General features: G+C 39.0%; 2 protein-coding genes across 2 annotated transcripts; one reads left to right on the top strand and one right to left on the bottom strand.

Annotated features, from left to right (window-relative positions):
* The first annotated feature begins 10,186 nt into the window (after window positions 1-10,186).
* LOC134656955 (zinc metalloproteinase nas-4-like) lies at window positions 10,187-14,465 on the top strand. The gene is made up of 6 exons (XM_063512516.1): window positions 10,187-10,357; window positions 10,958-11,104; window positions 11,621-11,776; window positions 12,314-12,447; window positions 12,799-12,884; window positions 14,320-14,465. The coding sequence occupies exons 1-6, from the start codon at window positions 10,225-10,227 to the stop codon at window positions 14,369-14,371; spliced, it is 708 nt and encodes a 235-aa protein (XP_063368586.1). The 5' UTR covers window positions 10,187-10,224; the 3' UTR covers window positions 14,372-14,465.
* Window positions 14,466-16,001: 1,536 nt separating this feature from the next.
* On the bottom strand, window positions 16,002-17,739 carry LOC134656768 (uncharacterized). Its single transcript, XM_063512293.1, has 4 exons — window positions 17,517-17,739; window positions 17,248-17,309; window positions 16,751-16,901; window positions 16,002-16,109 (listed from the first exon to the last, which is right to left on the bottom strand). Exons 1-4 carry the CDS (start codon window positions 17,707-17,709, stop codon window positions 16,027-16,029), a joined length of 489 nt encoding a protein of 162 aa, XP_063368363.1. The 5' UTR covers window positions 17,710-17,739; the 3' UTR covers window positions 16,002-16,026.
* Window positions 17,740-18,066: the final 327 nt, after the last annotated feature.

The following is an 18,066-nucleotide window of genomic DNA, read 5'->3' as shown; positions in this document are numbered from 1 at the left end:
ATTGTACGAGCAATAATAGCCCAAGTCTCTTGAGCGCAGCTACCTCAATAACGCGCCTTCGTTGCTTCCACCATTCCTTGGCGAGGTGAGCTTATCTCTTATTCTGACTGTCGATTTGCATGGGAAAATAGGGACGGCGTACGGTGCGGAAAAAAATAAAACTTTTCATGGGATCTTTATATTATTTGACAGCTGTTAACTGTCAGATAACTAATTTTTCCCATGTTCGCCGCAGTCATGAACGGAGCGAATAAAAACGGTATCTTAACCCTTTTCTTGGCAATTTAAAAATCGTGAGCTCGAGCCTCAGTTGCGCCTAATAGAGCAAAAAAAAAACTACAAAAAATACGAAACCAATTTTGTCAGTAGAAAAAATATAACTAATTTGATTTCACGTTCTTTCTACTAAGGAATTAGTTTACCAGACTATTGGTCTTATCCATAAACGCACAAGCCTCAATTAGTTATTAATGGTTTGTCTTAATCTGTCATTGTGACAATGTTTGTAAGATAGGGATGAAACATTAGATTAACTTATTGAGGCTTGTAAACTTTTATGAATAAGAGCCCGTACCATGAGTCACTGACAGTGTCAAAACTGACGTATACGCTATCAGGAACGTAATTTACTTTCTATACATCTCGTTCGCACAAATATGCGTGTACGAGCGAGATGTATAGAAAGTAAATTACGTCCTCGATGGCGTTTATGTCAGTGCCGAACTGATTCAATTCAATTCAATTCAATACTTTATTTCCAAGAATATGGTACATACAAAGTTGGTTAGTAATAGGTGTTAGGTCAGCATATTCTGCCGGCATGCATCGGCGTAGAAATATTTACATAACTATGTACATGTGGAGTCAAATTAAATATTAAAATTATGATGGTAGCCGTACTGGGGGTATCCCTTGTTTGATACGTTGCCAAGAAAAGGTATGACGTCAGAACAATAGAAGTGGCCTCACCTAGCGAGCGGACTAGCGCGTGTCTTATGTTAAGACGGCGTGTGAATGTAAAAATGTATTTATGCAATACTAACCGTAGTGACTCAAACACGGTGATAGCAAAGTGACAAATTGTGATTCTTGGACTTTAAACACGATTTCGACCGGCCAAACCGTTCGGTGAAATTCACGTATTTTTCTACACACAAAATATTCCACTGTAATTGCGTAAATGTAGCAGTTACGATGTATGATATAATTTAATTTTTATTTATAGAAACAGTTATCATAGGGAGCAATTAAAATTGAATTTCGTTTATTTATTTGGCTATTTGGCCCAAGTAATACTGTCCACGCAAAAAAATGTATTTATTTAGTTTTAACCGGCATCCGTTTTTAAGCGGTGGGGACTGTATACAAGTAAATATTTCCAGTTTCTGTGAACGTAGGTTTAGGCTAAAGTGTACTTGTTATGTATAGACTAACAAGATGAAGTTTATTTTTTCTATATATATCTGTGATGTGTGCAGTTAGCTACTTATAGAACTGGAACTCTGTACAAAGACGTCTATAGGTGTTGTCAATTTCTAACATTGTGTGTAAAGTCAATAAATAATGTATAATTGTTTCGATTAGCTATACAAATTATGTGGCTTATGACTGTCGCGTATCATTTAATAAATTTAATTGAAGGTCTTGTGATATGAGCTGGCAATGAGTACCAGGAGACCAGAGGCTGACAACAGTTATATTTATCACCTAACATAAGCATTACACACGCTACTGCATTTCGACATCTAAATATTTAATTAAACTTCCAGCGTCAAAAGTAGCGATTGAGCTAGGCGTGAATATTATCTACCCTGCTCTAATAGCTTTACAAAAAGAGATATGTATCTACATGTAGGGTGTAGTAGAGTGTGAAAGATACCTTTAAACGCGAACTGTAGATATATAGCTGGTCAACCAAATCTTGTCAGTAAAAAAAGGCGCGAAATTCAAATTTTCTATGGTACGATATCCCTTCGAGCCAACATTTTTCAAATTTGCCGCCTTTTTCTACTGTCAAGATCTGGTTGACCAAGTATATATATCTATTTGTGAATGTAATAATAGGTCGGCAGATACTTTTGGCACGTTCTATACGCTACTTTTGACTGTAAACCGTATGCAAACATCACGCGGTTGCCTATAACTATAGCGTTGATCTCAATATTGCCTCGCTCAACCATTTTGCCCTTGCTGCCGTGTCGTGTGTAAACCGCTTTATTAACCTGTCCTGTCCCACGAGCATTGACTTAAAATAGTTGCTTTAATAATGTACGTATGGCCCTATCCTTTTTTGACCCATGAGAGACTTGGGAGAGGACAAGTTAACGGCCAATGGGGTTGGCAACTGTCAAAGGTTTGCATAGATGGCGCCATCAAAGCTTTTTCTATGAGATTTGGCTTAAAGGGCTGGTATCCAAGGCATTATAAAAACAAAAATTTGACACAATTCTAGGGACTGACAGGGCAAGCTATGATGGCGCCATCTGCTAAATACTTCGACCGGTCAACCTCATTAACGGAATTGTATTAAAATGACGTAATACATACGATGGTCTTCGGCGCTGGCACGGGCCGCGCGGCCGTCCTTACCGAGTGCCTACATTTACCCGGTTTAAAGGGAATTATTATTGTAATCGAGACCAGCCAAGCTATACCGATCTCCATGCTAAGGTTTCCGAGTGAAACGAAACCCTTAAGCTTTGGATTCCTCCAAAAACGGTGCCGTCATATAGCGGCCGCAAAAGACGGCCGTCTTTACGGTGGCGACATGTGGAAAGTACCACGGCGTCATAACACATCGTCATCCACCAAGGTCAAAGCGGCAAATTTGAAAAATGTAGGCGCGATGGGATAACGTCCCATAGAAGATTTGAATTTCGCGCCTTTTCCTACTGACGAGATTTGCTTGATCATCTATAATTTACTTGGAGGATGAAATATCATCAGAAGAGGAAAATAATCGTAGTGCGGAATCATTTATTCAAATCTCGTGTCGTTTATTCAAAATGGCGTCACCGCTATCGAATAAAACGTTCACGAAACTATCGACACCGTCATGACCACAGACCTAGAATCCGCTCGGTCATGACGGCCGTCATCTTACGTTACGTTGACAATCAACGTAACGTAACGCTGTCTAGGAAACCGCGCCATCTTGTTTACATAGACAACGTTCTAGTCAACGCTATATAGCGGCCGTAATATGACGGCACCGTTTTCGGAGGAATCCAAAGCTTTATTGTCAACTCAAAGCCTCTATACACCTTGCGACCATAGAAGGTAGGATCCTATAGAAGTGGTATACGCGTGCCTCCGTGAGGGACAAAACATACGCAATGCGACACTATGATTGGTCGAATTTATTTGTTGCCCACCATAATCCATACGGTGGGGAATAAAAAAAAAAGTGAGACTGTGACAAGGACAAACTAATAGCGCTTTCGCTGCTACTCCTACTGAAAGATACATAAGACTATCCTGTTCGGTCATTTCCCCCCACCCCTCATGCCCGATCCAGTTAAAATACTAGATTCATGCTTGCGACAAATTGCCTGCGAGATACAGTCAGCAGCAGAAGTTGCTAAGGCGAGGTGTTCAAAATTTCCTTGACACGCTCCTATTCTCTTAACGATAAAGCAACTATTGCTGCTGACTGTACATACGCGAACCCCTTTAGTCCGTAGCGGCAACATACTTGCCATCATAATTAAAACAAAAACGCATCTGTACTATAAGAATTACGGTTCGGAATGACTAGAAAGGAATACATGGTCTAGCTTGGCTGAGACGACCTAACTTAAGTAGGTACTTAGTACTAAGACTAAGGTATACTGTAGCTCTCTTCTGCAGTCGTTAAGTTTGCTAGCTGAGCGTTGATCTTGTTGAATTTAGCATTCGTTTCGGCATTGGTACCGTTTTAGTAGGTTCTCTATTGTTGCCCATAAAGTTTTATGTCATAATGTATTGTTTGTCCGCATTTTCTTTAGTCATAAATTAGTTTTTCTCATAAACGCGTAAGTTTTCAGGATTACTATAAAACAAAACCTAACCTATCTATAGGATAACCTTACGAAAATCCTGTAAAGTTAACGGTTTCAGATTTATGACTAATGATAATATGACAATCATTACATTAGGACTTTCAATAATTATGTCAAACGAAGGGATCCGGTTTTAGTACCTATATTGTATATGCGTGGCGTTACACTGGGTATGACCACAAACTTATAGCGTTATTTATAAACCCGCTACAAGTTAATTAGCTAATAATCGTTTGTCCTAATCTGTCATTTCGACTTACGTATTTGTAAGAAAGGGATAGAACATAAATTAACTAATTGGGGCTTGCAATGAATGACGCTTAGAGTGGCTAAGCGTTCTCTTTGTTGATTGTACCGACTTTGATGTGACAAAGTGTGGCTGTTTAACAATAAACGTAATTTTCGTAGAATTGTTGACATTTATGGTGACACTTCCACACTTTTTGCTGACCCAGATCAGTGCAAAGTTAGCGTGGTCAGACTCTAGCTTATAAAACTCGAGCCATTTTTGAAAAAAGCGGTTACTAACTTTTTTTTTGCTGTCGAATGATATTTTTTTTACTAGAACGACAAGATTTTCGAATAGGAGAAAAATGGTCTCAAAATGGTCGTTAGCCAGTGTGGTAGCCATATAGCGACATACTCCAATACCGAGACTGATGATGTAGCTATTAACCGGCCACGGCTGTCCCTTTCTGTCCCTCGTCGATCAGCTACAAACGAAAGGGACGGCAAGCGTGCGATCTACAAAGCAATATGTGCCAACTGCCTATGATCGCCGTAACCTTTCGACTTGGTTACGGGATGTACCTACGTGGACATTTTCAGAAAAAAGTGTAACATTTTTATTTCGAAAAACTATCCGTTTTTGGGTTATTTCTACTCAGAAACACGAAGACTAAGTACTTATCGACTTAAAAAGGATAAAAGCATCCGAAAAAAAATATCAGTTTTGTGACGTATTCTCACATACCTACATTTTCTATGGACCGTCACAAAACTGACACCTAAAAATTGTATGAAAATGTGGGGACACTATTATTGTTCTTCTTTTTTTTTGAGTCCAAGTAACCAAAAAGTTGATAGGTTTAAAAAAACGTACACTTTTTCCTGAAAACCCCAATGTAAAGAATTTTTTAACGAGCTTTAAGAATTCGTGTAATTAATCCATAGGTAGTGCAATACTAGGATTCTAAAATCAAATTGAGAATTGTTTGACAGACCAAATATTTTTATTACCAAAAAAACTGGGAACGTAAAATGACGCTGGTTGCCATTTCAATTTGTAAACTTTTAAAATGTTGTGTCTATTTGCAAGAAAAGGAACCGCGTAAAGTTTACGATTAAAAAATATAATGATAAATTACGCAGAAACGTGAGTGCTGGCGGGAAAACAGTGTCCTTTTCTTGTGGAATGCCACATTTTATTATAATATACTATTTTGTCATCTGCCTTCTTGTATATGTATTTATTTGGTCGTGACAAGATAAACTTCACAATTGTTTTGTACTATTTATTCTAAAGGAAACTTAAGTGTTTATTCTGTTCTGTAATTTTGTTTTAGTTTTTGTCACTTTGCCTAAATACTAAGTGGATTAAGGAAATGTAAAAATAATATAATAAAGAGAGAAATTTATTTTAATTGTAATAATATTGCGAAGCAAAAATGCTCATGTATATAAAGATGATGTAGTGTATAAAGTTCTAATATGTTAGAAATACAATACAAACATCAGAATTTTGGACTTTGATTTCTTATTCCTAAATGTGGCTTTCCAGCAGAGAAGGGTCCTTATTATGCTCCATATGCATAAGAATACTTTTCTGATATAAAGGTCCTTAATGCATATGAATCCACGAATCGAAGGACCCTTCTCTATGGAAAGCCACAAAGGCAGTCAATAATTGAGATAAGGCACCTTTATTGAAGCTATATTTTATTAAAACGTCCCTCACTCACGCATTTATAAGTCGATGATTGCTCGACATGTTTCGCTCCATACCGAAGTGTTTCAACGGGAGTACGCTTTGGCGGAACGACGCAAACTCATAATAATATTATAAAATAAAATACTGAAGGCAGAATGATAAAAGAAAACCCCTAGCTCAGTCCTCGCCTACATACCAATCTATATTTATATTCTAGATTCTTATAAGAAAAGTATTGAATATACTAGTGACACATAAAGGATGGAAAAACGAAATGGTATAGCTGTAGGTACAGTCGCCATCAGATATATCGGAGCGGCTAAGGCTCTCACAGATATCTGAAGACGCCTGTATTGTCAGGGCGTTAGAGTGCGTGTTCAGATTTTGTGAACACCTTGGCCGCTCCGATATATCTGATAGCGACTGTACCTACATCTGCCTATTTCGATCAGGCCTGAGGGGCTCCCGCGAAAAACGAAATTCGCAAATTGCGGGGATCTTTCTCTTTTACTCCATAGAAGGCATAATTATAACCCTGGTCTTTAAAACCGACCTTCGATGGCTTCGACCCTATAATTGCGATTAGGCATCATTGCAGTCTTAATTCATTAGCAGGGCATTTTCAAGAGCGCGATTTAACCTTTTAACCGCCAGCAATTTTTGAGCGAGCGTGCTCGTGTCGCCACCGACAGTAATTGTACCACGCAGAGTAAGGTTGGCATAGTTACGGGAGTTATAAATGTGCTGTAAAAACCAAATCAGATCATTGTCTTATTTATCAAGACTGGCGAAATGAACTGGATATATAATGTCTTATATATCAGACTCTGACGGTTAAAGGGTTAAGTCGTGTTTTACGTCTAACCGTCACATTCCTGACAAAATGTATGGGATTTGACATAGACCGTCAGTTTTGTGACGATTGCTAACCGACCGTTAGTTCAAGTGCAAAAGCCTAGCAACAGAGTTGATATTCCCTTTTATAGCTCTATTTAGGGTCTAGCTTATTTAATTAGCGTTATTTCGTAGTTAATTTATGAATAGGGGTCCCCTATTCTTGGTGTTATCTATAAGACGCCGTAAATTGTGGCTAGAGTTAGTTCACCCGCCTCTATGTAGGTACTATTAATTAGCGAATTTTAATTGCGATTTTAGTCGTAGGTTCTAAATTTTTGGTCGTTTTGTCTGGGTTCCACACGGAACATAGAATGAGCGCGCCGTGCATGGTTCCATATCAAAATTTTAGGTATTGTTGTCATATGTCAAAATAGTAGGTAATTATGAGAATACCGTCCGTTCTCCAAAATGAGAGTTCCCTGTGAAGTTTTGCTGAAATTTTCGGGAACTTTCGAACTTTTTGAAATCATTCCGTAACTTTCACGTCTGTAAAGTCAATGAAAGTTCAATTTAGGTACCTACGCCATAACGTGCGTGTTACTTTTAATGCCTTCACCACGAACTTCTCAGAGGGCCACTTGCACCACTTGCACCATTCCACTAACCTGGGATTAAGCGGTTAAACCGTTAACCCAGTGTCAAATTTTTACTAAAGTCTATTTTTTTATTCGGTAGACTGAAATGACAGTTCATAGTATGAACATAAAATGTCATTTCATACTATGAAATGTTATTTTAGCCTACCGAATAAAAAAATAGACTAGCAACCATGGCAACTCCAGGTTTAACAGGTTAACCTGGGTTAGTGGAATGGTGCAAGAGGCCCTAAGGAATCACTCCTTTCGTCTAATCTACCTAAGTTGATTCTGTAATTTTCCGGCAAAAGTAAATAAACTGTCTTAGTTAATCATTTATTTAACAACTCAAATAAACAGTAATATGATTAACTAATGTAAATAAATGGAATGCGATGAAAACGGAACTGATTCTCAAATAATAAGGTCATCAGGTGTTTTCGTTGCAGTCAAATAAAATAAAACTAAACAAACATTTTGCCTACCTTGCCCGTCTTATCACAACACATTTTGTTTCTACATATTATTACATTTTCCAGTATAACTAGGCCCCGAAAAATTAATATGGCCCATTATAAATGGATGGTGTTTAGCAAAAATGTGTCAACCCACATTCATTTTGCAATAAAATGTCAACTTTAAGCGTAATTTTTTTGAGTTGACATCTTATTGCGTAATTAATGTGGGTTGACACATTATTGCTAAACACCATCCAAATACAAGCAATGTGAGGTAAAATTTAAACTGGTCCTTTGTTGTCAAGAATACGTCAGGATTTTTCCGGGAGATAGTTATATCTTCCGATCTAAAATCATCATATATTACTAGGTCACGATACGGAAATAACTACCTTCTCATATCAATGTCTCATATACTACATAAAGTTGAATTTTGAGTATGATGGCGATAAAGATAAGAGGTTGGGAAAGCGAACAGTGATTGTAATAACATGACCGTGGCAATGTACGATAAAGCGTTCTTTTCCGAATATGATGTAAGGTTTGTAATTAAGTATCTGATTAGTGATTATGACTTTTCCACCCGCCCTTCTAAAGTATCTTAGTCATCAACAGAGGGCCTACCCTACCGCAAACACCAAAGTTCGCAAATTGCGGTAATTATTTTTTGTATGTCAACCCTACATCCGTTTAGCAACTTCTGCTGCTGACTGTACAGTCATCTTGGGTCAGTTGGTTTGGGTCACACACAGAAACGCATAAATGATCTCTTCTACATCCGAAAGTTAAGAGTAGGTACTGAACTTTGATCAGACAACAAAAGATCATAACGCATAAGTTCCTTGCTTGTTCCGGATAAGCTTCGGTAGCTCAGTTGGTCAGCGAGCCGGGATCCAAGAGCCGCGAATCTGTCTTTAAAATAATACCTATATTGATTTAATTTAGAATTCGGTTGCTTTCATATAATTACCATATTTTACCTACTTACTGAAGCTAAGGGTTCAGGCGGAGCATGTCACTGTTCTGAATATATTACACGCTGCTCCATATAAAAATGTCAGAATTCGCGATCTCTTATCAGCGAGGATTACAAACAATATTCAGCTGTCCCATTCAGGAAACATAAACCAAAAACACAGCGAAGGTTCCTCTTATCGATGCGCGTACAATGTACATTTTTCGGCGGTACATCCTGTACCGGGAAGTATAGCTATCTGTTTACCCTATGACAGGTCGGAGGCATATAAATACGCACTCGCGGTATTTTAGCGCACACTTTCTTGTGACTTCTGTGAGCCTGGTACTTTTACTGAATTTATTTTAATAATTTCGCTATAATGTCTAAAGTAACTTTACTTTTATTCTTCATTGTGATTTCGGGGTGTAAAGCGTTGCCTCTAGAAGATGATGACGTAGTTATAGAAGCAGCGAATAGTATAGACATAGATGATAATGATGGTGCTGATGATGTAAAGATCAATTTGTCACATCTCGGACCCCAACTATACGGTTCTCCAAACAGCGAAAGCGGTAAGTTTTTTGGGGTTCCATTGTACTTTCTTTTTCTGGATTCTTTTCATGGGTGAAATTGAATGGCTAAACGGTTTTTAGTTTTACTTTACTAGGATTCGTGTTCCGAAGGCTCCGTAGTCCTTAATTTTGTTTATTAGGCTATTAAAAAGCATTTTATTTATTTGGACATTGCATCCCCATACTTAGGCATACTTTATGACAAATAAGTCTAAAATAACTCTGTATTAAAGTACAAGTAAAAATAAATAGAAATGCCAAAGGATGTCCTCACGAACCGGTATCATTCGTCATAAACTTTACATTTTGTGGTGTTAGCACCAACCCTATAAACTCGCACGCGGTAAACGATCAGAAATATCTGGATCCCGCTGACATTAGCGAACTTCCTCGCCGTTATGTACTGATAGCAGTGACACAATACGATACTTTATAAACACGTTTACTTTACGAGTGCGCATGCTGCTGGCATGCTCAGCATAATTAAACTTAACACACCTTAAGTTACTTAAGACTGATGCCACACCACTTGTGTTGAGGAACAACTGCGTACACGCACTGCACTTAAATTGTCTTTCGGTTTGTAAGAGCTGTAAGCGAAGCCGTGCTAAACAAGCGGTGTGCACCGGCCTTTTGGTGATACAATATTTTGTTACCCTAATTCCGTGTAACCTCTAGCTTGTCTCTCGTCGAAATAAGCGTAGATGTAGGCATGATGCCATAAACCTTGATCAACTACAAGTTAACCCAATGTTACAGGTGACGCAGTAGCGAAATGGAACGAGTCTTCACTCATGAACCCTGAGGAAATGGGGGAGTACGCAGAAGGAGACATACTTATCCCCAAGTTAGGCAGGAATGGGATTAGAGATGAAGTATCACGCTGGCCTAAAGGAATTATACCTTATGTCATCGAGGGACGATACAGTAAGTATCTAGTGCTTAGTAAGTTATGTGCTTCTGTCACGCAAATCCTTCAAGGAAATTAAAGTTCCAGAAGTTTTCCTACTTCTAGTAGGTACTTCTGTAAATCCTGAGCAAATGCAAGATTACACAGAGGGACTCTTCCATCAGTTCGGTAGGAACGGGATGAGGAATGAAGCCTCACGCTGACCTATTTAATGGCATCATACCCTATGTCATCTAGGGACGTTATGGTACATAACATACCCTCACCTGGTTCGCTCACACAAATCCCTTACTTAAAGGCACGTGGAGTTCCGGAGGAAATGGGTGTCTAGAATATCTAATTGGCAGAGGGAGATAAATACTCGAGTATAATACAGGAGTATTAACACTCCTGCCTGTGTTCAACTGTTCATCTCGTCTCTTACAATTACGTAAAACCTACATATATTCTGTTACAGTAAGCAGCAACAGTTATATTACTACTACTATTTTGTTTGTATAACAAAATGGTCCTTCTTGATTCCGGTTACATACTGGTATGCAGCAACTCCTTGGCTGTATTAACAATAAAATTAAAAAAAAAACAAACACATTGGAAGTAAAATGGGATTGTTCCAGATCAAGAACAACGCGACACCATCATGAAGGCGATAGCTGACTACCACCGCTTGACGTGCCTCCGCTTCGTCCCGTACAACGGCCAGAAAGACTACATCACCATACAGAGCGGCAATACCGGGTGCTGGTCCAGCGTTGGACGGATTGGTAAGATGTTCTGGTTAATTGGCTTCTATTCCTGTTTGGTCGCTCCCTCACTGATGAGGACCGTGACTTTTGATGATGTCAGCCAGTTGTCGCTGTCTGTTACACTCAGTTGCCTGATGCACTTCCTAACCTAACTGCATGTTCTAGTCTAGCTATCGGCAACTTTGTCCTCGAGGTACAAGATGGTCAAACTAAAATTAAACCTGATTTAAACTTTTACGATTTTTACACATTATTAAATGGTAGGTACATCGGGACTTAATCGCGTATTTAAATACGCGATTACTTAAGTCCCTTTGCACAATTTAATAAAATTAAAACTGACCAAATAATAATTGTTAACAAAGAAAATCATAAAATATTCAAGTTACTTAGGTATTTTTTATACTCTAACTGAAAGCGCCTAAAAGCTACAGCAAAGCCCAAAGAAGCCTCCACTTCATTCATTAAAAAAAGTGGGAAAGCGGACAGTTCTTTTCCAACAGCCTTTTGACTTTCCTTTCCACTGTCTTCCAGGTGGGCGTCAAGAAGTGAACCTGCAGAACCCGGGCTGCGTATCCAAAAAGGGCACGGTATTGCACGAGCTTCTCCATGCTGTGGGATTCATGCACGAGCAGAGCCGACCAGAGCGCGATGACTACGTGGGCGTGCGGTACCAGAACATCAAGTCAGGTATACCTTTAGGAAACCCAGGTGTCCTTAAATACGGCACGAATTGCAGCATCTTCCAGAACATCAAGTCAGATAAGCTCATATCTTTGTTTTTATAGAAAGTCAAGACAGCCTAGTACAATGGTCTTCACCGTGAGCCCTATGGCCGGCCCGCGAAAAGGAAGAAGAGGCCTGAAGTGGGGTTCTGGTAAAAAAGTGTAGTGACCCCTTGTCTATAACATAGATAGGGTATCTGTATTAATACAGACAAACAGCAATAAGTATATGTAGGCACCTTGACTAAACTGACTACAATTTATCGATAAAACTGAATATTTTCCTTTCTTGACTTGATTTGAGAAGGCACTTATATGTACGAGTATAAAAGGAAGCTTCTACATATTAGGAAGAAGTTCTGCCATACGTCCCACACCGATAAGAAAAGAGGGTATGTTTACCTATAGAACATAAAAACTTCTGAAGGGTTTCGATACGGGCCTCTTCCTCAGCTCATCAAATCCAAACGCATGTCTATTCCTATTTCCTAATTCATTTCAGGCTCAGAGAATAACTTCAAGAAGTCGGACGCCAAGCAAACGAACGACTTCGGCGTGAGTTACGACTACAACAGCGTCATGCACTACTCCGAGTACGCCTTCTCCAGGAACGGACAGAAAACTATCGAACCTAAGGTACTAACAACACTCTAAAAATTAGCTATAAGGTCTACGGCTCGGCCACGTCATTGTACGACTGGCGGCGGCGGCAGCGGCAACCAGACACAGCGATCGGACCTTTCGTTCCCACTTATGGTTGTCGCTGCCGCCACCGCCGGCATTAATTTCAGTGTCTACATCTAGCATCGAGTAGCGGAACTATCAGTACTGACTACATCTATTGTCAAGTAGCAGTACTGATAGTTCCGCTACTCGATGCTAGATGCTAATAGTCTTTTTGGTATCAAAACTGATGTATGGAGTGAGCACTCTTGTCTTACTATATTTTTCTATGGTTCATCTAAGGTACCTATGTGTGTTCCTCAGGTTGGCGGCGTGACCCTGGGCCAGAGAGAAGGTTTGAGTCGCGGCGACGTGAAGAAGGTTAATACCATGTACAACTGCCAGAAAGAGTGAGTTATTCAATGTTTATCGTACCTTGCGTGCTTATTTTGACCCATTCTTTTTTGCTGAAAAACAGACTGTCAAAATAGTATTTTATGCAACCGTTGTTTAAGAGAGGTCAAAAAAGGCGAGTGGCGTGAGAAACAATTTGAGGCGAAGCCGAAAATTGTTAATAAAGACGCCACGAGTATTTTTTGACTCAGTTAAACAACGTTGCATACAATACTTTTTCTACGACCAAGCACTTACTTTTGAATAAAATTGTTAATTTTACAAATATTTTTAATTCAAGAAGTAGCAAAAATGGAGGGTACGGGCGGGAAAAGAATGAATTAATGAATGAAATTTAAAAAAAAAACATGTCTATGGTTCACTTATTTGTTAGAGATGACATTTAAAATAAGGTTGGCAACACTGTATTTCATTCAATATTTTTTAAGTGGTCATTACACGTAGTATCGTAAAATCGCCAAAAAGGTACTGCGTGTATGCACAAATTCTTTTTTGAGGAATAGACTAAAGACTTGTCTTGACAACTATAAGGTAGGGTTTTAAAGGTGTGTGCACGACCCTTTAAATGACAAATAAAAGTACGGGAGTAGAAAAAAATCCTTTATATACATTTTATAATTGTACGTGTACCTAATGCTTAAATTTTTGAAGTGAAAACTTCTTTAGCGGCGCTGTGCACTTTTTGTGATGGGGAAAAAATGTTAAACTCGCGAGAGCGTAAGACGTAAGATGTCATTAAGTTTTCACTTCTTTTCATAGAAAAAAAAAAACAATAAATTTTGAAGGTTCCCCTTACTTAGAACTGAAAGTCAAAAAAATTTTTTTTCATCAAACCCATACATGTGGGGTATCTATGGATAGGTCTTCAAAAATGATATTGAGGTTTCTATAATATAATTTTTTTCTAAACTGAATAGTTTGCACGAGAGACACTTCCAAAGTGGTAAAATGTGTCCCCCCCCCCCTGTAACTTCTAAAATAAGAGAATGATAAAACTTAAAAAAATATATGATGTACATTACCATGCAAACTTCCACCGAAAATTGGTTTGGACGAGATCTAGTAAGTAGTTTTTTTTTAATACGTTAAAATCCCCTAAATACGGAACCCTTCATGGGCGAGTCCGACTCGCACTTGGCCGCTTTTTTTCTTAGTAGGTATACCTAGTATATCTACATAAGTACGTTACACGTCAATAACGTTAAGGTGATGTCAGGTATCCTGAAAAGGTGCCCAAGCTTTGCCATATCAACTCACAATTTTTTAGTTTCGAGGATATTGGTACTAACCGAAATTCATCAACCTTAATTATAACAAATTTACTAGGTACATTGAAAATCAATTTTACCTAATATCCGGTAGCTCTCCTTGAATGGCAGTAATTTTTTTAATCAATTCGATGTTTCTAATGGCATTATAATGGGATTTCAGGGAGCCCCAGAGCGGCTGGCTGGGAGCGGTGTGGCAAGGAGTCTTCGGGTAGATTAATCTATTATCAAAATTATTCGGTGCTTGCATTAATATGACAAACTAATAGAGATAAACTATTGACAAACACATACTGATGTGCCGCCGAAAAGTTTCCTAATTTGCGAAATTACCACATTTAACATTTTTGGAAAGATGCAATTTTTTGTATATGGACATCGACATTTTACCATTTCCAAAATGAAAGTTTAGGTCAACTTGTTCATTATACGGCTCCATTCGACTGTTTTAATGACAGTTCGCAACATGGTGGTCATAAGAGTCTTAAAACGAATGTCACGAAATAATAATTAACATCAATTTTGAATATTTACCGTCCAACTAAGTTTGTCTTTTGCAAGCCCCTTTGGAATCCCCTCGATTTATAAGGTCCACTTGCACCATCCTACTAACCCGGGGTTAAGCGGTTAAACCGTTAACCCAGTGTTAAATTGTACTGGTAACCATGGTAACTCCTGGTTTAGCTGGTTAACCCCGGGTGGAACGGTGCATGTGGTCCTAAGTTTTATTATCCTCAACGGCTGCAGGCTAGGTGTAGGTACGTGGTTTTAGTTAAGAACAGTATTTTGTGTCCAAAGATCTGTTATTTTAAGTGTGTGCTAGTCCTTGTATTTTGTACTTGTGTTATTTATAATGAATAAAATGAATTAAAAGTGGTTTACAGTGTTTTACTTACCCACAAACCTACGTTACGTAATATTTATTGGAGTTTTAAGATGTTATTATGCCTTTGAAATTTTAGAATTGGTCATAACCAGTATATATAGTAGGTAGTAAACGTAGTAGTTGGTTATCGGAAGGAATGACACGTTTTCACATATTTCTAAATATTTTCTTTTCCTCATAATACCTACACTTCGTATTGACTCTTGCTTATCTAAATGAAGCACAAACCGCATTGTGTTGGCCGGCCTCGAACCCACGACCTTAGTCTTGCGTGCAGTTCTGTTAAATTGGCCCCTTGAATCGCAACAAATATTCAAAATTTGAGATCAAAGAAAGCTGACCAAGTTTTTAAGGTTTCCGCTTAACCAATAGCAATAGGGTATCGGACTTTTAGTTTTTTGCACTGTTGTCCTTTCTGTAATAAATAAATTAATATAAAATAAAAAAATAGTTAAAAAGTTTTCAGGCACTTACAAACATTACCAAAACTATGATGACTACGAAAAAAAGAAACCGAACGGACGTTGGGGACATTTTATATACTGATGTGCAGCCAGAGAGTTTCTAAACTAGCGAAATTTCTCATCTATGTAAGGTAAACGTACGAGTGCTCGACATGCTATTGCCCAATAGATGACACCCTGCTGTCACCTCTATTGACAATGACTTAAGTTTCAAGATGACATGTACTGGGACCGCGTCGAGCACCAGTACGTTTACCTTATTTGCATGTGAATCGAAATTTTTCATTTCCCGAATAAAATTTTCCTTTGTGCTTGTGAAATGTTTCTGACCTTTGTATGTCTTTTTGGAAACTTTGCTTAGCTCGCACATCTGTAATTTAGTAGGTATTAAAAAACGAGTGAATAGGATAACAAAAATAGTTTAATCCTATAAAATTGCTTCTCTACATGTATATAATCACTAAAATAAAAAAAAAAACCTTTTGATTTGAATACTCGAAGGTCGCCCGTTGGTACTATTCTAGGATTTCTCAGACATCTTAATTTCTATCTCCATGAGGCACTTGATGAATTGGTACGATCTCTCACACTTACAGGTTTCCTCTGAAAAATAATATTCTAAGCTCAGTATTTTATTTCAGAAATTAAAGACTAGGATAACAGAATCCCCAGAAAGTTACGTCAGGGACACACAAAGGCCATTTCTCTGACCTGACCTGACTCATCAATGCCCACATAGGACACAAATAACGACTATAGCCATCGTAATCACTATAGGCTCGCAAAATCATCAAGAACTTACGTCGGTCAGCACAAGTGACAGCCACCTCCTTGATGTTGCTCAGCACTCATACTGCCCATTAGGGCATGCCATGCAATGCAATGCATGGTTTAGCCCATGAGAGCATCAGCTTCAGCTCGCTCTGGGTCGAACTGGCCGTCAGCTAACTAGCAGTACCATTAGGAACTTACGTCTGTCAGCACAAGTGACAGCCACCTCTTTGACGTTGCTGAGCGCTCTCACTTCCCTAATCCCCATGAGAGCAGCTTCAGCGCGCTCTGGTTCGAACTGTCCGTCAGCTAACTAGCAGCACCATTAGGAACTTACGTCGGTCAGCACATGTAACAGCCACCTCCTTGACGTTGCTGAGCGCTCTCACTCCCCTAATCCCCATGAGAGCCGCTTCAGCGCGCTCTGGGTCGAACTGTCCGTCAGCTGACTAGCAGCACCATTAGGAACTTACGTCGGTCAGCACAAGTGACAGCCACCTCCTTGACGTTGCTCAGCGCTCGTACTCCCCTAATCCCCATAAGAGCAGCTTCAGCGCGCTCAGGGTCGAACTGCCCGTCAGCTGATGCCACGTCCACCATCTCAAGCACGCAACGCACGTAACACTAGAACAATATGTGAAATAAATCGCAATGAGTAGGTACCTAAGATTAATTTTTACTCGTATAGAGGTGAAAATTTATTTAAATTTAGGGTGCAAGGTGACATATTCGCCAATTTTTTTTTAAATTTTAATTTAGTATTTCCTTGTATGTACGGACGACAGTGCATCTTAGTTTCCCATCTGTCTTTAAATGAACTTGTAAAACAGAGATCACTAGGTCATATTGTTGACAGAAAAAGTATTAAAGTTCGGCTAATGAATGGCTGGCGATTATGCACTTTGTAGAAAGCCTTTGACGAATTACTTCAGGTTTTCAAAACATTTTTGAGAAAAAAAATTAAAGTTACCTTCGGTGTCCTATCGGTTTCATCAGGAAAACTGCCGCTTTCATTTAGAGCCAGTAAATATGCTGAAAAAAATACATTGAATAGGTAGGTAACGTAAAGTGGGCTGTCATCCAAAAGTTTTTTTCAAAACTACTTGTGTTTTTCTACAACCATGTTTAATAAAGGGAATATTTTCGAAAATAATCGCTCCGACAGGAAAAAAAATGCCCCCCCTCCGCTAACGTTTAACCATGGGTACAAAAATGTGTTATATTCTACAACCATCTTACACATATCAATCCTGAAGGTCTCATTGCAGTCGCTCAACGCTCCCATGATGTCCATACCGCTCATATCATCCTGGCCTGCGTCAGATTCTTCTGCCTTTGCCTTTACATCTTTGCTCTCTTTGTCCACACACTGTACGAGAGACAGAGACAGCAACAACACTACGGTTGTCACGAGTATCTGCGACTTTGACATTGTGACTTCGGCGAAGCCTGCTGGTTTGAGTACTGTGGGTTTTTATATAGGTAAGTGAAGGCATCGTACCGCAGGGGTTGTAAACATTTCTGTTCATGTTGTTTCCATGATTTTCGCTTGTTCTCGATGACATTAAGCATGAGGAAATGAAATTGGTCAAATTACCTACAAAATGTATTGGTTTCATTCTGAAGGATGACTCACGCTAGACCCGGCCGGAGCTTCCGGCGCTTTGTTTTCTATGGCAAGCACCGCGTGATTACCGATTAGCCGTTATAGAAAATGAGATGTCGGACGAATTGGCCCGGGCACGACCCGGACTAGCGTGTCATCCTTTATACAATATCACGAAGTTTG

Source organism: Cydia amplana, chromosome 19 (genome assembly GCF_948474715.1).
Source record: "Cydia amplana chromosome 19, ilCydAmpl1.1, whole genome shotgun sequence".
Classification (NCBI taxonomy): Eukaryota; Metazoa; Arthropoda; class Insecta; order Lepidoptera; family Tortricidae; genus Cydia; species Cydia amplana.
Note: the sequence above shows the minus strand (reverse complement) of the source record. Positions and strands in the feature narration are given on the sequence as shown.